The following is a 22107-nucleotide window of genomic DNA, read 5'->3' as shown; positions in this document are numbered from 1 at the left end:
CAGCGTAAGCAAGCACGGCAACCACTTTTGCCTTGAACACCTTTAGGGCCGAGGGAACATGCAAAGCTCCATCCGAAAAAAAGAATCGGAGGAGCGCATATGACAGAGTTTTGGCCTTGTTAAGTAGGTGTTGAATTTGAGCTTTCCACCCCAAATTGTATTGGAAAATAACTCCTAGGTATTGAAATTTTAGAACTTGCTCTATTTTTGCTCCACCAAGCTTCCATTCGTATAGTCTCCGGCTTCTGGAGAAAATCAGAATCTTGGATTTAGCGTGGTTAATGGTTAATTGGTTGAGTTGACAATACGTGGCAAAGATCTTCAAAGCTCTGGTTAGTCCAACACGTGTGTAAGATAGAATTACCGCGTCGTCCGCATATAAAAGGAGTGGGCAGCGGTAGTCCGCTAGTCTAGGGGCATGTGTACTTAGAGATGAGTTAACTAGGGGTGCTCGCATGTCGCTGATGAATAGGTTGAATAGACAGGGAGCCAATATACATCCTTGGCGCACTCCCTTGTTTATTGGTATCGAGTTTGTGAGGTCGCCCGCAGGAGTAAGTCTCACTCTGGTAAGGGTACCTTCGTGGAGCTGACTTATAAGCCATAAGTCTTCTATCAATGCCCTGTTTCGCAAGTTTCTCCCATAGGATATTTCTAGGAACGCTGTCAAAGGCTGCCTTTAGGTCTAGGAAGATCTCTACGCCTGAATGAAACGGGTATGCGGTGATGGATTCTGGAGTCAAGAAATCCGCCCTTTCCAATGAGCAGGAATCCTCAGGCATCCCGGTTGACAGACAGACTTGTCATGTTGCCAAAACAGGAACTCGGTGTCTGATCTGATTTCCGTGTACAACTCACTTTGTGGCGCAACCGGGGATGTTTTTGGGGTGCTCTCTCTGTGACGGGGGGCCCGACTATCTGAGGGTGTACAAATTGCAACGCGCTTTAGTTCTGGGCTGCTTCACTCCTTGCATGGAGGGGGGCTCTGCCTGCAAACAGATCAACAGCTCCCTGCTTTCTTCCTGGCCGCATTGTGTTACCTCTGACGGAGACACAAGGGAAGAATTGTGTTGGGGGGGGGGTGTTTGTGTGTGTGTGCAAAAGCCCAAGCCCTATTTTTTCCGTAACACAGGAGTCACAGAGTCCAACCCGCTTCTCAATGTGCACAAATACCAAAAACATGGAATGGATCTAAGATCATGGCGTGGGGTGGGGGGCGTGGGGAGGGAAGGATTTTGCAATGTAAACATTGTAGGGGGGGACCCCACTTCTCAGCTGGATTGCCTGGATCAGCCCCTCCCGCGCTCTCCAAGTAAGAGGGGAGGGGGAAAACAATTCTTTCCCTCGCTTCCCGTCACAACTTGCTTTCACGCCGCCCCCGAAACCATCAAACCCCCCCCCCCGTATGTCGCACCTTTTCCTTCTGTTTCCGGAATGACGGGAGAGAGCCCCCCCCCCCCTCAAACTACTTGCTTCTCCCGCAAGTGGAGCTTCTACGCCGGATTGCTGCTCTGCTCCATAGCTCTAGGGGCGCGCGCTTTCGGAAAGGGAAGGAGGGGCGGCAGGACCCCCCCCCCCCTCCGTGGATGTTGCAGGAAAGGAAAGGAGAATCGGGAGCGAGGACAAAGAGGTAAAGGGGTCGCGGGGGGAGGGAAGAGAAGGACCCAGAGACCCCCGCCATCTCCCCCAAGCGCCTTCCGTGGGGCCTGGATCCCTGCGCGCGTGCTGCGAAGGGGGCTTTCCTTGGCCCTTTGGGTGCCTTGGCAGGGGCGGCCATGCACCGCCCACCCAGGGGATCCCAGCGAAGCGCCCTCGCCCCATTTCCACAGCGCAGGCATCCCTGGGGCGCTGTGGGTTCCGCGCGGATAGAGGTGGGCCATGAAAGGGAGTGAGGGACGCCTGGATAGAGACCCCCCGTCCATCCCCTGCTCGTCTTGGGGGACCCTTCTGGACGGAGAAATGGGGGTCGCAGGGCGAGGGGTGAGCCGCGCCAAGGGGTGGGGGCCTCTGGGTGCAGGGGAGATTCTGGGAAAGAGGGAGAGAATCGATGAAGTGGGGAGGGGGAGCAACCCTGGGGAAGGGAAGTGCAGCATTGGAGGGGGGGAGAGATAGGAAATCAGTCTTTGGGGAGACGTCTCCATCGTGGTGCAAGCTGGGGATCTTCGAAGGGGCCGCCTTGGCTTCTCCCTCCCACCCAGGAATCGGCCACCTCCTCAAGGCGACCAGAGAGGGATCCCTGGAAAGTGGGGAGTCCAGTCCCCCCACCCCTTCCTCTCTCTCATTGTCTTTTCCACTGAGGATGAGGATAATGTACACCTGTCATCAGAAACAGGGGTGCAGAGTCCATGGAATGGCTCTCAGGGCTGATATAGAAGTTGTACCTCAAAAGCATTTCTGTTCTTCTTATTCTTTGTAGGCAGTGTCAGAGTGACTGACAAGCTGAGATACAATCCTTCAGCATCCAATGACAGCAACTGAATGAATCTTCCCAGTCAAAGGACTCATTTTCTTGATAGACAGTGCCTGTGGCTGGAGGATCTACACACTGGGTGTGCCTATACAGGCCAAAGACTGCCAGTATTAGCACAAGTGAGGTGTGTGACCCCCCCCCCTCCAAATTTACAGACTGTGTGTGAATGAGAGTTTGTGCGTGGGATTATAATTTATGGCAACCCTTTGATTTTCTCCACCCATAACATTTCGTGAGCTGATATTGCAGTACGAATTCCAAAATAACTACAAAAAACACACACAAGATGATAAGAATGGTTCTACTATTTATATCCTGCCCAACTGGTTGGGTTTCCACAGACACTCTGGGCAGGTTACAGCACATATAAAAGACAGTAAAACATCAAACATTAAAAACCTCCTGATACAGGGCTGCCTTCAGCTGTCTTCCAAATGTCAGGTAGTTGCCCATTTCCTTGCCCTCTGCCTGCTTCCCTGTAACTTCGCTTCTCGCAGGGAAGGAACCAGCAGAAGACCCTCAGAAGAGGACCTCAGTGTCCAGACTGAGCCATGGGGGTGGAGACGCTCCTTCAGGTCTACAGGGCCGAGGCTGTTGAAGGCTTTAGCTAGCAGATCTTGCTCCTCCATAATGACCTCCAGAGCAAGTCTGATGTATAATTAGCAGAGTAGGAAAAAATCCTCAGAGGCAGCAAAAATTTTATTCAGCAAATAAATTTAATACTGAATGCAAAGAAGCATAACTGGATCCAAAACATAACTAAGACCTAACTTAAATAAAAACCTAACTTGGCATACCAAAACAGCACTCAAGTAAATAAAAAGAATTGTCCAGTAGCTCCTTAGAGACCAACTAAGATTGTCCTGGGCATAATCATTGGTGTGCATGCAAACTTCTTCAGATACACTGAAACAGAAGTCACCAGACTCTTATATATGGTGGGAGGGTGGGGTGGGGTTTTTCTCAAAAGGGTAGTAGGAGATGGGTATGGTAAAGCTGTTGACGACTGTTAATGACTGCAATTAGTCCTACAGGAAAAAGCATGGGATAGTATGCAGATGTCCAAAAATAGCTTTAGTGTGTGTAATGAGACAAGAATCCAATATCTCTATTCAGACCAGGTCTCTCCATAGTTTTCAGTTTAGTAATAAGTTGTAATTCAGTAACTTCACTTTCAAGTTTATTTCTGAAATTCCTTTTTTATTAATTTCGACTGCGTCAGACCAATACGGCTACCTGCCTGAATCTAGCACTCAAGTAAGACACACACAAGCAAAGTAGAGAAATAGCAGAATAGGAAGTGGGACCAGGCACCTTTCAATACTGTAATTTATAAACAATTCAGTGTCAGAGTAACATTGGGATGGGATAACAAGCCTGGCTCACTCCAATATAAACCAGCTTCATCTCGTTCCCAAACACAAGGAAGGTTCATCATAATCTCATAACAACTTATCCCACCACCTGCTCTCAGCAGAAAGGAAACTCCCTTATCAGCTAAAATGTTCCAGCTAGAGAAAACACCACTTTGAATCACACAGAGTAAAACCACCAGAACCTTCTTGAAGCAATAGACCAGGAATGATTGATCTCTTTACATTAGATAAATATTTTCCATGCCTGAAAAATACAACTATGACAGTTTAAATACTTTGAATACTTTTACAGTGCCGTATGATGTAAGTAGCATTTCTGTTTCCCTTGCTCCACATCAGAGAGACTTTGATACACAGGTCTGAGCTGATTTCTCCACCTGAAACTGCTGTGTTAGCAGCAATGGAAGCCTGCGCAGTGTGTTTGGGGGTCCTGGGCTGCCTAGACAACAAGACCCCCTTCTCAGCAGAGCAGTACGTTAGGCACCAGCTCGGCTGCAGGAGTTGCTGGCAGGAGGTGTGCAGGGCACTATCCAAGCATCTTAGAGACTCCACTCAAGATTTGTGTAAGGTTTTCCTCCATAGCCTTTTCTTCTCCTGAAGATAAGTCATAAGGCAGCAAAAGATTAGGACCAGAGTTTTCCTTCTCCATGGGCTCTCTTCCCTTTCCTCTGCGGGATGTGCAGAATCTGTCTTCTTGACTTTGGGATTCACTGTTGTACTCATCCTCTCCATCCACCAGGCCTTTCTTCACCTGCAACAGAATTCCGCAACCCACCAAGGATTTGAGACCTATCAACTATCCTCACCTGGTTTTGCCGGCCGGTTGAAACCGTTCCTGGGATGGTGGCCCCTGTTGCATGCTGACAGCTTCTGGAAGCCACAGGTGAGAGCTGAGTGCAGGGTGGGGACCAGTGGTGGATAAATTACCCCATAAGGTGCATGACATTTCCCCCACCAAAGGTACTACCGCTCCCCTAACACCCCAATACATCCTATAACTATGATACTTAAGGCAAATCAGGAATAAATTCTTGTCTCCAGAGATAACACAACTTCATACCATCAATGAATCAATACCATATATTCAAGGCTGAAGTTTCCACTAAGTACAGTTATTTCTTTGCCTTTAATATCCAGCTTTTTCAGTTCCAGAAAAGGATAGTTCTGCGTCAGAAGAGGGGCTCGAGATCAGGCAGCACATCCTTATTATAAAGAACCATTGCGGTGGGTTTTCTGCCTGGGATTCCCATGTGCCATCTGCTTTCCTTCTGCTTCTCCTGCTCGCTCCATTCAATGTGAGTCATGTAGATGGAGGTCTATCTCCAAGAACAGGAGCTTCCCTGAGCACCCATTCAGCTGACCCCAAGCACCAAGCCTTGTCACTAGTTCTCTGACTGACCCAAACCACTTTCTCTAGAAAAGATGTATACCTGGGTCTCACAAAAAGGGTTCATATGGACCTCCTGAGGCCAATGGGACTGTGCAGGTGATTCATGAAGATCTAGAGGTGGATGGAGGATTATGATGCAGGGAATGGGGAATGTCCAAAGGAATGATGAACCAGAGAAAGAGAGGACTGTTTCTTGGACAGAGAGCAGCTGCCTTTCCTTGTGAGGAAACAATTGATTAGATCATGCTGCTTTATTAACGATGATTGAGGATCATGAAAGGTTGCTGATCCATTACTATCATTTGACATAATTGCATCTTCATTTCCTAAAAACTGGGAACATGGGTAAGAGGCGGGGGAATATAGGAAATGTTGAAATAAGAAAAGCTGCTAATGGCGTTTGATGTGGTATCTTCCCCTTTCTTCTCTTCCTTGAAACCCAAACAGGATTTCCTCTCTGAAGAAGGAGATGGAGAAGACAGTCAGAATTCCGGGAGATGGGGAACCTTCCGTTTCATAAGGGATAGCCATTAAAAAGCGTGAAATGTGGAATATGCTTCACTGAATGAGCACACACATGTAACATCAATGAACTCAAACAGGGGAGAAACCATTTAAAGGTATGGGGAGTGAAAAAAGTTTCACTGATAGTGGAAAACATCACCAGACTCACATGAGCAAGAAACAATTTCAGTGCAGAGAGTGTGGAAAGAGTTTCAGTCAAACTGCGCACCTTAGAACACATCAACGGACTCACACAGGAGATAAACCATTTAAATGCATGGAGTGTGGAAAGAGCTTCAGTCAAACCTCACACCTTAGAACACATCAACGGACTCACACAGGAGAGAAACCATTTAAATGCATGGAGTGTGGAAAGAGCTTCAGTCAGATTGGAAACCTTAAATTACACCAACGGACTCACACGGGTGAAAAACCATATAAATGTATGGAGTGTGGAAAGAATTTCAGATTTAGTGGAACCCTTAGAACACATGAAGAGACTCACATTAGTAAAAAACGATTTAAATGCATGGATTGTGGAAAGTGTTTCAGTCAAACCTCGCACCTTAGAACACATCAACGGATTCACACAGGGGAGAAACCATTCAAATGTATGGAGTGCGGAAAGAGCTTCAGTGACAATTCAAGTCTCCATTTACATCGACGAACACACACAGGGGAGAAACCATTTAAATGTATAGTGTGTGGAAAGTGTTTCAGTCAGTTTGGACACCTTAGAATACATAAACGGACTCACACAGGGGAGAAACCATTTAAATGCATGGAGTGCGGAAAGAGTTTTAGTGTTAATGGAACACTTAGAAAACATCAACGGACTCACACAGGGGAGAAACCGTATAAATGTATGGAGTGTGGAAAGAGCTTTAGTCGGAGTGGACACCTCAATATACATCAACCAACTCACACAGGGGAGAAACCATTTAAATGTTTGGAGTGCGGAAAGAGCTTTTGTGATAATGGAACACTTAGAAGACATCAGCGGATTCACACAGGGGAGAAACCATATAAATGCATGGAGTGCGGAAAGAGCTTCAGTCAGAATGGAAATCTTAGAAAACATCAGCAGACACACAGGGGAGAAACTGTTTAAATGTATGGCGTGTGGAAGGAGCTTCAGTCAGAGTGGAACCCTTGATTTATGTCAACAAACTCACACAAAACAAAAACCTTATAAATATCAGGAAAGTAGATAGAGCTTCAGTCCTAGTGGAAGTTGTAAATCACCAGACTCATGGACAGGAAGAACTTTAGTACTTGAAACCCTACAAACCATCAACAAACTCAAAGAGGAGAAGCAGTTTAAATTAAAAGATTGCAAAAAGTGCTTTATTTACAAAGGAGGGTTTAAGGAACATCCAGGGATTCTCACATGGGAGAACCCATTTAGATGTATGGAGTGTGGGACATCTTCCTCTCAGAGTCCACTCTTTTCTTCACAGCAATGAACTCAGGAGGAAACCAGTCTTTAACACATACTTTGTATTTGAAGTTCTGGTATTTATGTGTAAAACTCTATAGTACAGAGATATTGAAGGCAATGTCAAACAATGTGATTATAATCTAAGATGTAAAGTGCCTTTTGATAGAGAAGGCGAGAGGGTGTATCTGGATTGCTGGTGGTCAGTGAGGATTAGGGCTTTGCGATATATTGTCCAAACTGGTTTCTAGACCACATTGTGATAACCTTCCAAAAACAATTGATATGGCAACACCCCACAGATCACAGTGTGTGTTTCTGGGATGCTCATTTGCCTGGAAGCAGCCGGCAGAAAGCTTTTCTTCGTGAAGTCCCTGCAGATGCTGAGTTGTTGATTTCACTCCAAGATGGCAGGAAGCGAAAGACACACATCCATTGCCCTGCGTCCTTCCAGCCTCTTTCCTCCCTTGCTCCCTTCTGCCGGTTTGTGTGCCTGACTTAGAAATCCTGTGTGCTGTATGATTTTACTGCTGAAACTGGATTTGCTCTCAGGAGCTAAGTTTTGTGCCTCATTGGGGACCCAGGGAGAACTGTATGCTTTGAAAGCTCCGTAAACTATTACTGAAGAAGTCCTTCTGCCTCTGTGTGTGTTTTTGACATCAGTGTGGGATTTGCTCTGCACGTGGCCCCTACCCTGCCGATACTTGGCTCATGCCCTGGAGTTGCTCTACTCAAGCATGCAAGACGGTTTTTGCACCAAACTCTGTCACACACACCCCACCGCATGATCTCCAAGCACTGCTTCTTCACCCAAACTTTATCCCTGCCTCCTAAGCATTCTGAAGAAAACTTATAATACTGTAATTTAATGTAAGATTTTCCCCCAAGCCTAATTGCAAGAGGGGAGCGGAGGGACTGCAGGGACCAGGGAAGTCTCCTGATGGAGACTAAGTGGTTCTTCAGTCATGAACCACTTAGGGGAACCCCAGAGCTCCTGCGTATTCTGGGGTTTGTGAAGATAGTATTTTTCCATAGTCCCAGAAGTTTTTATTCAGTCATGCTGCTAGGGAGTTTTCCCAACAGAGGACCACAGTTCATATTACCATCATACTGATATTACTGTTGTTTCTGCTTTTGCTGTCATGGAGCAGCTGGGTGCGGGGGGAGGGGGAGGCAAAGCTGGGAGACCCACAAAGGAAGAAGGCTCAGATCCTGTGGACTGGTGGTGGGATGAGCAGAAAGAGGGAGAAAAGGGAGCAGAATGGAAGGGGAGATGTTGCAAGCTGAGGAGGAAACAGGTTTTGGTGAGCAGGAAGAGTCTGGGGCAGAGAGCAGTTCAGGCTCAGAGGGAGCGGGGGGGGGGGGGGAGACCAGAGGAGGCCGGCTGCTGAAGTATCCAGAGAGACTCCCCCTCCTGCTGCGACCAGCTCCCCTCTCCCCTGGTCTCCTAGAGCACACAGAGAAACCCGGTTCAGACCCCATGAGCCTGTATATGATATTAACAGGGGTATTTTCTTGTCCCAACATACATCACTTTAATCTCATTGACAATGAACTGTATTTTCTGCCCATTCACCCCATTTGGAGAGCTCTTTTGGGAGCTCCTAGCAGTCTCTCTTTCTTTGAACAACCCTGGACATTTAGCTGCCATCAGCAAACTTTGCCCCCTCCCTGCTCCCTTCGAAGTCTAGATCATTTATGAACAAGTTGAAAAGCCACAGGTCCCAATACTGATCTTGAGGGGACTCCGCTTTCTGCTCCTCTCCTGTCCGTTTACTCTCTTGGTGTTTCAGAAGGAGGGCTGCCTCAGACAGAGGCGGCACATTTCTTCTAGGGGCACCTTTCCGAGGTCCCCACAGTGCCCCCCAGCCTGGCTCCACTTGGCCAAGGCAGCTGCATTTTGTTTCTCTGCAGGTGAGCCTTTCCCCTGAAACATGGGGTCTTAAAGGAACTTCATGGAGGGGGGGATGAGCGAGAAGGAGCTTCTGTTTTTTTGTTTTTTTTAAATGATATTTATTAGAGTTTCAAATAATAATAATAATAATAATAATAATAATAATGAGAGAGAAAAAAAATCATTCAACATTTACAGTCCTTATTTTCAATGACTTTTTTCCGCAACTTCCCCTCGTCTCCCCCTCTTGGATTCCATGTCCAAATATTTGATCAACAAGTTCTTATCCCTAAATTTTTAACCTTAATTTGTTGTTATATTTAATTCAATTTACATATCAACTTTTAACTTATATACATCAATCATTATACTTAAAGGCTTTTTCTAAGATTGACCCAATTTCCCTTCCATGAATTCCCCATTTTTATACTAGTAACAACACAGAAAAGGAAAAAATAGAAACAATCAAAATATATTTGTACACCCTTTGGATTTCCAAACCCAACCCTCCCTTCCCCGGTTTCGATCCCCAAACCATTGTCCATTGGTCCATCTGCTATCAGCCTGGCAACCTCACGTCTGAGGCCCTTAAATCTCTCTCAGTTCCTCTCTGCCGGTTTTTTTGAAAGTCCTTTGTATTAAACACCAAATCTCGGAGGGGCACGATCCCTATAATGTCCATATTCCTTCCAGCCAGACCTCCATATTTAAAGGTGGAGCTCAAATCTTGTTTCTTAATCCTTTTAAGTCCAAATGTCCCAAAGGCTCCAACTTCCACCTTAATCAGATTTATAGTCCATAGATCTTCAGATCTCCACAAAAGGAGATCATTCCATTCCTCATTCTTCAATTCAAACCAAATTTTCATCATCCAATCCTTATTTTCTTTTATATCCATCTTGACAGGCCTCCGGCTCTCCTTTGCCTCCTGCAGCATTACAGTCCCTCCTTCCTGCTCCTCCTGTTCAGCATATATCTCTTTCTCCACTTCCTCAATTTTCTCAAATTTCTTTTCTTGTTCAGCTGCCTGGGCTTTGTACATCAAGTCCTTATCCAACTCAGTAGATTCATTTACTGTTGACTTCAAAGTTATGGCACTTGTAGACAAAACATGACCTTGCTCTTGGAACTTTCGCAACTTTCCCAAGAGAAAAACAACCTCGTCCAGATCAGCTAGTATTTTTCGACCTATTTCCATTCTTGTAATGTCCCTGAACCCCCTCTAGAGGGATTCTGGTTATTCAGTATTCCTTCCACTTCCAACCCAAAAGTCAAGTTAATTTGTTTCAGTTCTTCTTTATTTTCAACAATTTATAACTATATTGTAACTAATGTAACCAGCAAGAACATCAGAAACAAAGTTCTCTATTTTTTCCAATTTTGACAGCTAATTTGACAGCTGTCAAAATCTTCTGTGTCTCCTCAACAGGCTCCTCTCGCGGATCACTCCCGGGTCCCGGGGGGGGGCGTGGCACTTTAGCTCACGAAGTTAGCTCTTATCCTCCAGCACAATTACTTATACTATCAATCCGTGCAATTAATAACTTTATCCAATAAGAAGGAGATCTTTCGACCTTAGTTATTTAGTCCTTGCTTCAAATTGTTTACAAGGCGGGGAGACGGACTTCCTCTTTGCGCCTTCCCTGATCGTGCCGAATTCAAGCAAAAAAACCCTTTCTTTTGTAAATCCAATTTCCGTATTACTCACGGGCTTTTACTTTAGGTCCAAATGTTCAAAGGAAGAAGTCAGCGCTCTCCGACCATGGCATGCGGCTTCCCTCAGTAGGAGTAGCAGTCGACTCTCAGCACCGCGCCTCTCTCCGTCCCCCGTTCCGAAGCCTTTAAAAAGGCTCCTTCTCAGGTCGGGGAGGGCGCAGATGGTGCCCGCTGAGTCACCAGGTCCACAGGCTTCAGCTCCTGTGGTTTCTGAGGGTCCCCACATCGTCGCCGCGGCAGGACCCGTCTCCTACTGAGCCGATTCCCTCCGGAGCTCGGAGGGAATCCGCCATTAGGCGATGGCGCTAACCCAGAATCCGAGCGAGAAGGAGCTTCTGGATCCTGTGCTGCCCCTCCCCGCCTGAAACTTTCCTGAGCCTCTCCCCTTTTCATTTCAAGGATTGGGGGTCCCGCACAGCCCTCAGGGGACCTCAGTATCTTGGGAGGGGGAGCTATTTTGTTTGCTGAGGGCAGGGACACAATCCTGTCTCATTGCGGGGTGTCAGGCTTTTAGGTAAGAGGTTCAGGTTGTAGCAGGAACCCCCCACCCCAATCATTCAGTTTGTACAAACTTCACACACACTCACACTCACACACTACATACGCTACGCTTCTGTTATAAATTCATAGAAAATCAACCATACATTGGTTTTGCACTGTTCCGCTTTTATTTTATTCCATGAAGGAAGGATTACAAAATGGGGAAGGTTTGATACAGGGCAGCCATAATCCCTTCACCATCCCAGCACATCCACAGGAGCCCTGCCCAGTTGCTATGCCAACCCTGATGGTCCTAGACAGAAGATAATCAAGATCACAAAGAACTTGCATATGGGAGTGGACTGGAACAAAGGACAATGATCAGATCTTCCCTCTGGGGGCAGGAAACTGCCAACTCCCCTTTGTCTCCTGGAAGTGACTCATGGGGAGGGGGAGAGAAGGGAACCAGCCAGGTGACAGGACACTCAGGTTACCACTGCAACTCCTCCTTCAACCCCTCCTTTCTGTAATGTATGCATGATGTTTCTGGGGGTGAGCTTGACCTAGAGGAGGGGAATTTCAAAAGTTTTTATAAGGTCTTGCATACCATTTTTCTGTGCCTTTCCTCTCACCTGCAAGTGAGGGGAGCACCCTGTTGCAACAGTCAATAAAGGCCAAGCCTACAGGCTGCTGATTTGCTCCAATTTACTCTGGTTGGTGTCTTTACTTTTTGTCCAAGGGAGCCCTCGGATTTTTCCGGTAACAAGGTGGAAAAGCACTTAGAAGGAAAAAATCCTGGGGTGCTGATTTCCTCCGCTGCCCAGCTCGCCAGGGGGCCACACCTGTGGTCCCTCCGGGGTCAGCAAAGAAGGAGAATCCAGGCAAGTTAAAGGAGCAAAACAGCGGTCAGGAGACCTGATCTTTATTTGTTGCAACAAGGTTCAAACACAAAGAGTAGGAACCCCGAGAATATGGTTGCATGAACTTTTAAGAGTTTTACCCCCTTTCCCATAATAAATTTTCCAACAACTTCACCAATACATGACATGGGGCTTTTTCGGGGGTTGTTGCTGTTGGCGTTTTGTATTTATATTTTAGATATTGTTGTGATTCATGTGGAAATTGTTAAATTTTTCAATCCCAGCATTCCAAACTAACCCTATCGCCGTCTAGCATTACCTAAAATTTGCTTTTCTACTGTAATTACCATTGATTCATGTGCACACAACTTTTAATACAAACACCAAACATTGCACTGAAACTTTCAGTAAATGCGCATGCATGCACTTTCCAAGAGTCTCATTCGAGAGCCAGTGGGGTGCAGTGCTTAAGAGTTTTGGACTAGGACCTGGGAGACCTGGGTTCAAATCTCCACTCAGCCATGCAGCTCACTGGGTGATGGCTTCACAGCCCAACCTACCTCACAGGGTTGTTGTCAGGATTAAACAATGAGGGGGAGAACGACTTAAGACCACACTGAGCTTCTTGAAGAAACAGGTGGTATATAAAGGCATCCAATAAATTTCACTAAGCAGAAAGGTAAGATTCTGCACTTAGGCAAGAAGAACCAGCTGCACAAATATAAGATGGGGGGTACCGGGCTTGCCAGTAGTACACCTTAAAGGTAAAGGGACCCCTGACCACTAGGTCCAGTCATGGCCGACTCTGGGCTTGCGGCGCTCATCTCGCTTTACTGGCCAAGGGAGCCGGCGTACAGCTTCTGGCTCATGTGGTCCACGAAGGTTGTCTGCTACACATTGCTGTTTCTTTCTGCTCATTAAATGGTATTTTGTTTCAATGGGATCGTCCTGCTGCACGTTTTAATTGTGGGCGCTCCTTTGAATGTCTTTATGGAACTCTTTTCTTGTGTGATTTAGCGACGGACATTAATCTTAGTGTAAATGGGTGGAACTCTACATTGTGTTCTTAAAATCCTTCTGTCTGGGCCAGATGGAAGGATCCCCTCTCTGCTCCCCATGTGCTGCTCTTGGGGGGGGAGACCCTTTGTGACGCAACTGGGGATGTTTTTGGGGTGCTCTCTCTGTGATGGGGGGAGAGCTGCTATCTGAGGGTGTACAAATTGCAACGCGCTTTACTTCTGGGCTGCTTCACTCCTTGCATGGAGGGGGGTTCTGCCTGCAAACAGATCAACAGCTGCCTTGCTTTCTTTCTGGCCTCATTGTGTTACCTCCGAGGGAGACACAAGGGAAGAATTTTACCTGGGTGTCGGGCATAGCTGTCAACTGTCCCTTATTTGGCAGGGAACTCCCTTATCCCAGTGCCTTTTCCCGCTGCTGTCCGGGATTGATGATGTCCCTTAAATTTCCCGGGCTTCATGCTCGCCCGGCTCGGGAGGGAAGCAGCGGCTCGGGGTCCTTCGCCTCAAGAGAGCTTGCACACGAGCTGCCGTGTCTCCGTCTCTCCCTTTTCACCCTCAGGGGCGCATCGTGAGGAGACGGGTGGTGGCGGGTGGGCAGGCAGCCCCTCTCTTGCAAGACTTCCGCCACGCTGCCAGGGGAAGATGGAGACGGCAGCGGCAGCTGAGGAGGCGGCCTGAGGGAGGAGGAAGAGGAGGGCATGGGGAGGGACGCAGAAGGGCAGTGCTTCAGCGGCCACCGCGGCAACGCAACCACCTCATGCCGGCCTCGCGGGCGGCGTGGGCGAGAGTCTCTCTCCTTCCCTCCCTCTCTCTCGGGTGGGGAAGGGCCGATGGAACTCCTCGCGCCAGGACAACGGCAGCCCCGACGTGCTGCTTAGCATCCCCTCCAGCCAGTGCAGCATCTTAATGTAGTGATTTCCCCCTTGAATCCCTTTCCTAACTCTACTCTTATAAATCATTTGTCCATCCATAGTTCAAATTTTTACTACAAGTTTTCTGTCAATCCTACTAATGTATGTAACTCTTGACAATAGCTTTTCCAATAAATTATAAGCTTTCCCCATTCTTTGTTAAAGAGGTCCTCTTCCTGGTTTCTAATTCTGCCTGTAAGCTTTGTCCTTCATCAGTTTTGTCTGCCCCTCTTCTTTGGTGGGAGTTGTAGACCCTTAGGATCATCTAGTCCAACCCCCTGCGAAACACCGTCAGGGGCAGCCAAAGCAGCATGGCTCCATCAGTGCCGGATTTCTGTATAAGCTAAGGAAACTCCCTTGTTGTGGCTGCTTGTCCCTTATTTTCGAGGCTGCTGCAGTGGCGTAGCGTGGGGGTGCAGGGGGGCCCGGCCGAACCGGGTGCAACATCTGGAGGGGGCGCGCTCACCGCCTCCAGAGTCGCCGAAGAGCCTCGGGCGCAGGCTGTAGCAGAGCCCCATGGCAGCAGCCCAGGCAGCAGCAAGAAGAAGCTGGCAGCGGCGGTAGGTTAGGGGTTAAAGGTAAAGGTAAAGGTACCCCTGCCCGTACGGGCCAGTCTTGACAGACTCTGGGGTTGTGCGCCCATCTCACTTAAGAGGCCAGGGGCCAGCGCTGTCCGGAGACACTTCCGGGTCACGTGGCCAGCGTGACATCGCTGCTCTGGCGAGCCAGAGCCGCACACGGAAACGCCGTTTACCTTCCCGCTGGTAAGCGGTCCCTATTTATCTACTTGCACCCGGGGGTGCTTTCGAACTGCTAGGTTGGCAGGCGCTGGGACCGAGCAGCGGGAGCGCACCCCGCCACAGGGATTCGAACCGCCGACCTTTCGATTGGCAAGTCCTAGGCGCTGAGGCTTTAACCCACAGTGCCACCTGCGTCCCCCAGGTTAGGGGTTAGGGGCGCAAATTACTTGCCTTGCCCCAGGTGCTGACAACCCACGCTACGCCGCTGGGCTGCTGGTCCCTTATTTCCACATCTGTAGTTGACAGCTATGGTGTGTGTGTGGGGGGGGTGGGGGTGTGCAAAAGCCAAAGCCCCATTTTCCCCATAACACAGGAGTCACAGAGCCCAACCCGCTACTCCATGTGCACCAATACCTAAAACACGGCCGGATCCAATCTCATGGCGTGGGGGGGGGGAAAGGATTTCGCAGTGTGAACATTGGGGGGGGGACCCCTCTTTGCAGCTGGGGTCAGCCCCTCCCCCCTCTCCTGATCCGCAGGAGGAAGAGGAGAGGGGGGAAACCTTCTTGTCCCCACCTCAATCCCTCCCCTCCTCCTCTCACCCCGCCCCCACAACCCAAGATCCCACCCCCAAACGTCCCACCCCTGCTCCTCTAATCCGGCTTGTGTTCCGGGAATGGGGGGGGGGGAGTGTGTGTGAGAGCCCCCTCCCAACCTGCCTGCTTCTCCCGGAAGTGGAGCTTCCACTCCGGATGGCTGCTCTGCCCCGTACCTCTAGGGGGCGCCTTCGGAAAGAGGAGGGAGGAGCCCCCCCCCGTGGATGTTGCAGAAAGGAAAGGAGAATCGGGAGCGAGGACAAGGAGGTAAAGGGGTCGCGGGGGGGGGGGGAGAGAAGAGGACCCAGAGACCCCCGCCAGCTCCCCCAAGCGCCTTCCGTGGGGCCTGGATCCCGGCGCCCACCCACGAGGACTCCCTGGGGCGCGGAGAGAAGCGGGCCAGGAAAGGGTTAAGGGGTGCGGGAGGCGCCTGGATAGAGACCCCCCCTGTCCCTCCCCATCTCGTCTGGGAGGGGGCAATAGGGACGGAGAGATGGGGCGCGCACGGCGAGGGGTCAGTCGCGCAAGAGTGCAAGGGAAGCTCCGGGAGAGAGGGAGGGGGTCGAGGAATGGGAGGAGGGAGGGGAGCATCCCTGGGTCAGAGAAGGGCAGCACGGGGGGGGGGGGAGAGATAGGAAGACCAGTCTTTGGGGAGAAGTCTCCGTCGTGGCGCCCGCTGGGAATATCCGGAGCGCTAGGGGCTCCGCGCAGAGAGAGGTGGACCACGAAAGGGTTAATGGGCACGAGGGATAGAGACCCCCCTGTCCCTCCCCGGCTCGTCTTGGGGGGCCCCTCCGGTTGGAGAGATGGGGGCGCAGGGCGTGGGGGGAGTGGTGCCAAGGAAGCCTCTGGATGCAGGGGAGACTCCGGGAGAAAGAGAGGGGGTCACGGAAGTGGGGGGAGAAGGGAGGGGGCACCCCCGAGGCAGGGAAGCGCAGCATTGGCAGGGTGGGTGGGGAGATAGGAAGACCAGTCTTGTGGGAGGGGGCGTCTCCGTTGTGGCTTCCTCGGGGAATCTCTGGAGGGGCCGCCTTGGCCTCTCTCTCCCGCCCAGGAATCGCCCCCCCCTTCAAGACGACCACAGAGGGATCCCTGGAAAGTGGGGGTCCTGTCCCCCCACCCCTTCCTTCCTGCAAGCTCCATCCTCTTCCTGCCCCATAAGCCCCTGCCCTGTCCAGACGCAGTGATTCTGCCCAGTCCAACCACTGGTCCCCTGGAGAGGAGAGGAAATCCCGAGAGGAAGAGGGGAGGGGGGGAGGCTTCTCAGAAGCGGCTCTTGGTTTCCGCAATCCCACCCAGGAAGCAGCCAGAAACCTTTTCCTCTCTCCCAGGCTTCCATCTTTATTGTCTTTTCCACTGCCTGCTTCATTGAAGATGAGGATAATGTACACCTCTCATCAGAAAAAGGGGTGCAGAGTCCATGGAATGGCTCTCAGGGCTGATACTGAAGTTGCACCTCAAAAGCATTTCTGTTCCTCTTATTCTTTGACGGCAGTGTCAGAGTGACTGACAACCTGAGATATAACCCATCAGCATCCTATGACAGCGACTGCATGAATCTTCCGAGTCAAAGGAGCCATTTTCAGGATAGACAGTGTCTGTGGCTGGAGGCTCTACACACAGGGTGTGCCTGTGCAGGCCAAAGACTGCCAGTATTAGCACAGGTGAGCTGTGTGACCTTCCCAAATTTACAGACTGTATGTGAATGAGAGTTTGTGGGTGGGATTATAATTTACGGCAACACTGTGATTTTCTCTACCCATAACATTTCGTGAGCTGATATTGCAGTACAAATTCCAAAATAACTACAAAAAATCACATGATAATAGTAATAGTACAGTGGTACAGTGGAACTGAATTCGTTCTGGAGGTCCATTCTTAACCTGAAACTGTTCTTAACCTGAGGTACCACTTTAGCTAATGGGGCCTCCTGCTGCCGCCGTGCAATTTCTGTTCTCACCGTGAAGCAAAGTTCTTTAAAAAAGGTAATATTTCTGGGTTAGCAGAGTCTGTAACCTGAAGTGTCTGTAACACGAGGTACCACTGTAGAAGTTATAGTATTAGTATTTTCCCCCAGCCACTCTGGGCAGCTTACAGTACATATAGGTAAAGGTAAAGGGACTCCTGACCATTAGGTCCAGTTGTGGCTGACTCTGGGGTTGCGGCACTCATCTCACTTTATTGGCTGAGGGAGCTGTCGTACAGCTTCCGGGTCATGTGGCCAGCATGACTAAGCCGCTTCTGGGGAACCAGAGCACTGCACGGAAATGCCGTTTACCTTCCCGCCGGAGCGGTACCTATTGATCTACTTGCCCTTTGACATGCTTTCGAACTGCTAGGTTGGAAGGAGCAGGGACCGAGCAACGGGAGCTCACCCCGTCACAGGGATTCGAACTGCTGACCTTCTGACTGGCAAGCAGCTGTCTTCTAAATGTCAGATGGTTGCCTACCTCCTTGCCCTCGGAAGGGAGGGCATTCCATGGGGCAGGAGGCCCTCTGCCTGGTTCCCTGGAACTTCACTTCTAACAGCAAGGGAACCAGCAGAAGACCCTCGGAGGTGAACCTCCCTGTCTGGACTGAGCAATGGGAGTGAAGATGCTCCTTCAGGTCCACAGGGCCAAGGCTATTGAGAGTAACCCTGGGACTAGATAACAAGCCTCCAGGTGGACGTGCCCCATCTGCCCTTCACGTTCCTCTTCCGCACGGGCAGAATCTGCCTTCTGGACTGTGGGATTCACGGTTGTTCTCCTCCTCTCCATCCACCAGGGCTTGACTTCAGGTGCAGCAGAATTCCCCAGCCCCCCAAGGATTTGAGACCCATCAGCTTTCCTCACCTGGTTTAGCTGGCTGGTTGAAGCCGTTGCTTGAACCCCTTTTGCATGCTGATAGCTTCTGGAAGCCACAGGGGGAGCAGAGTGCAGGGTGGGCACCAAGGGTGGAAAAATGACCCCAGGAGGTGCAGGACATGTCCCCCACCAAAGGAACTACTGCTCCCCAACACCCCATGACATCTAGATTCAGGTAGGTAGCCGTGTTGGTCTGACACAGTTGAAATAAAAAATTAAAAAATAGGGACTAACTATGATTGTTCTAGGTATAAGCTTTTGTGTGCATGCACACTTCTTCAGATACACTGACACAGATGTCACCAGACCCTTATATATCATGGGAGGTTGGGGTGGGAGTTGTCCTCAGAAGGGTACTCCTACTACCATCTCCCACTACCCTTTACTACAGGAAGAAGTGTGCATGCACACGAAAGCTTATACCTAAAACAAACTTAGTTGGTCTCTAAGGTGCTACTGGACTATTTTTGTTACTTTTTTACTTCAACTGTGTCAGACCAATATGGCCACCTACCATTAAGTACATTTATCTCCTTGCCTTGAATATTCTGCTTTTCAGTGCCAGATTAGAATAGACCTCTGTCAGAAGACAAGCAGAGGATCAGGCAGCACATCATCATTATAAAGAACCATTGGGATTCCCATGCGCCACCTGCTTTCCTTCTGCTTCTCCTGCTCTCTCCATGCAATGCAAGGCATGAGGACAGAGGTCCATTTCCAAGAACAGGAGCTCCCCTGAGGACCCATTCAGCTGACCCCAAGCACCAAGCCTTGTCACTAGTTCTCTCACTGACCCAGGCCACAGTCCATGGAAGAGATGTAGACTTTGGTCTCCCAAAATGGTCCATATGGACCTCCTGAGGTCAGTGGGACTGTGCAGGTGATTCATGAAGATCTAGAGGTGGAAACGGGGGCAACCATTTGATTTGAAAGGCAGTCCCACAAGACAACAGTATTCCAAGATCATGCTGTGTTATTAAAGATGATTGAGGATTATGAAAGGTTGCTGATGCATTACTATCATTTGACATCATAGCATTTTCATTTCCTAAAAATTGGGAACATGCGTAGGACATGGGAGAATGTAGCAGATGTTGAAATAGGAGAAGGTGCTAATGGCGATTGATGTGCCCTTTTTTTCTGTGTTCTCTTTCTTGAAACCCAAACAGGATTTCCTTTCTGCCCACTCTGAAAAAGGTGATGGAGAAGACAGAATTGCAAAGGACAGGGCACCTTTCGTTTCATTAGGAGTAGCCATTAAAATGTGTGAAATATGCTTCACTGAATGAGCACACATAGTTCACATCAACGAACACAAAAAGGACATTTACATTTAAAGGTATGGAGTGCGGAAAGAGCTTCTCTTTCAATGCAACACTTAGAACACACCAGGGGACTCACAGAGAGAGAAAACGTTTTAAGTGCAGGGAGTGTGGGAAGAACTTCAGTCAGAGTGGACACCTCAATATACATCAACGGACACACACAGGGGAGAAACCATATAAATGTATGGAGTGTGAAAAGAGCTTTAGTGATAGTGGAACCCTAAGAAGACATCAACAGACTCACACAGGGGAGAAACCATTTAAATGTATGGAGTGTGAAAAGAGCTTTAGTGATAGTGGAAAGCTGAGATCACATGAACAGACTCACACAGGGGAGAAACCATATGAATGTATGGAGTGTGGAAAGGTTTTCAGTCAGAATGGAAGCCTTAGATCACATCAACGGACTCATACAGGGGAGAAACCATTTAAATGCATGGAGTGTGGAAAGAGCTTCAATCAGAGTGGAAACCTTAGAAATCATCAACGGACTCATACAGGGGAGAAACCATTTAAATGCATGGAGTGTGGAAAGAGCTTTAGTGATAATGGAAACCTTAGAAATCATGAACGGATTCACACAGGGGAGAAACCATATAAATGTATCGATTGTGGAAAGAGATTTAGTGATAATGGAAACCTTAAAAAACATCAACGGTCTCACACAGGGATGAAACCATTTAAATGCATGGAGTGTGGAAAGAGCTTCAGTCAGAGTGGAGACCTTAGAAATCATCAACGGACTCACACAGGGGAGAAACCATATAAATGTATGGAGTGTGGAAAGAGCTTTAGGGTTAATGGACACCTTAGACAACATCAACAGACTCACACGGGATAAACCATTTAAAGGTATGGACTGTAGAAGGAGCTTCAGTCAGAGTGGAACCCTTGATTTATGTCAACAAACTCACATAAAATACTAACCATATAAATATCAGGAAAGTAGATAGAGGTTCACTCTTAGTGGAAGTTCAAAATCAACAGACTCACAGACCATCACAAACTCAAAGAGGAGAAGCAGTTTAAATGAAAAGATTGCAAAAAGTGCTTTATTTATAATGGAGTATTTAAGGAACATCTAGGGACTCTCACATGGGAGAACCCATTTAGATGTATGGAGTGTGGGATGTCTTCCTCTCAGAGTCCACTATTTTCTTCACAGAAATGAACTAAGCAGGAAATCATTCCTAAGAGCATGAGGTATATTTGATGTTCTGGTGTTTATATGTAAAACTGTATAATAATGAAATAATGAAGGCAGCATCTCACAATGGTGAGTATAATTTTACACGAAAGTACTTTTGGTTTTTGCACCAAACTCTGTCCCCCCCCCACCGCATCATCTCCCAGCACTGCTTCTTCACCAGAACTTCATTGCTGCCTCCTGTCCTGAGTGTTCTGAAGAAAACTTGAAATACTGAAATTGAATGGGAGATTTCCCCCCAAGCCTAATTTCAAGAGGGGGATGGAGGGGCTGCAGGTAGCAGGGAAGTCTCCTGGGGGGCCCATCTTCACTCATGAATCCCATGGGGCAACCCCAGAGCTCCTGCTCATTCTGGGGTTTGAGGAAGATAGTATTTTTCCATAGTCCCAGAAGTTTTGCTTCAATGATGCTTCTCAGGAGTTTTCCTACCAGAGGACCACAGTGCTGTGGCTGCTGTTGTTGCCATGGAGTGGCTGGTGAGGGGGGGGGGGAGGCACCAGCTGGGGACCCACAAGGGAAGAAGGCTCAGATCCTGGGTACTGGTGGTTGGATGAGCCGAAAGAGGGAGAAAATGGAGCAGACTGGAAGGGGAGGTGTTGCATGCTGAGGAGGAAACAGGGTTTTGTGAGCGGGAAGAGGCTGGGGCAGAGAGCAGTTCAGGCTCAGAGGGAGAGGAGGGGGCCTGGAGACCCAGAGGAAGCCGGATGCTGAAGCATCCAGGGAGACTCCCCCTCCTGCTGCGACCAGCACATGGATTCATGTAATGAATCCTCCCCAAAATGATTTTCTTATTCCAAACAATGCCCATTTTAGGAGGAATGAATTGTTTTACGGAGTGGAAAAGGGAAATATCTAGATTTATATGGAGTGGAAAGAAACCGAGAAGTAAACACCGGTCATTAACAGATAAAAAGGAGAGAGGAGTTTTTGCATTGCCAGATTTGGAATTCTATCATGCGGAGGCAGGATTGGTTTGGATAAAAGACCTTAAATTTTTTTATTACAGGATTCATCCAGCCCAGCCTTTCACATGATGAATTCTGCATTTATGTTAAATAAGCAGGGAGGCAATATACCGTCCTCCTTCTTGTTCCACGTAGAGATTTCTCAGGAGACAGATGAGGTGATCAGGCACTCCCATTTCTTTAAGAACTCACCATAGTTTGCTGTGGTCAACACAGTCAAAGGATGTTCTGTAGTCTCCATAATTCAGCGCATTTTTGTAATTTGGTCTCTGCTTCCTCTGCCCCTTCGAAATGCAGCTTGTACTTCTGGGTGTTCTCGGTCCACATACTGCTTAAGCCTGCCTTGTAGCATCTTAAGCCTAACCTTGCT

The 22107-nt window shown here is 48.6% G+C and overlaps 3 protein-coding genes across 4 annotated transcripts in view; 2 read left to right on the top strand and 1 right to left on the bottom strand.

The window, feature by feature from the left end:
• LOC310826007 (uncharacterized protein) overlaps positions 1-22107 on the bottom strand; it is a 151648-nt gene that overhangs the window by 10869 nt on the left and 118672 nt on the right. The window lies entirely within an intron of this gene.
• The window catches only part of LOC310825821 (uncharacterized protein), a gene marked incomplete at its 3' end in the record, with an annotated part of 142408 nt that overhangs the window by 32842 nt on the left and 87459 nt on the right, over positions 1-22107 (top strand). The window lies entirely within an intron of this gene.
• LOC310826196 (uncharacterized protein) lies at positions 1459-20839 on the top strand. Of its 2 annotated transcripts, XM_083700920.1 has the most exons (3): positions 1459-1630; positions 2417-2589; positions 19410-20839. In XM_083700920.1, exon 3 carries the CDS (start codon positions 19582-19584, stop codon positions 20404-20406), a length of 825 nt encoding a protein of 274 aa, XP_083557046.1. In that variant the 5' UTR covers positions 1459-1630; positions 2417-2589; positions 19410-19581; the 3' UTR covers positions 20407-20839. The 2 variants fall into 2 exon arrangements, with proteins under 2 accessions (XP_083557046.1, XP_083557047.1); XM_083700921.1 differs by lacking the exons at positions 1459-1630; positions 2417-2589 and adding an exon at positions 4607-4729.

Source organism: Podarcis gaigeae (assembly GCF_964106915.1).
Source record: "Podarcis gaigeae genome assembly, chromosome: 10".
Lineage (NCBI taxonomy): Eukaryota > Metazoa > Chordata > Lepidosauria > Squamata > Lacertidae > Podarcis > Podarcis gaigeae.
This window is presented reverse-complemented; position numbering and strand designations above follow the sequence as displayed.

Coding starts and splice junctions, on each gene's coding strand:
- LOC310826196 (XM_083700920.1), top strand. CDS start 19,582: ATGGAGTGCGGAAAGAGCTTCTCTTTCAATGCAACACTTAGAACACAC.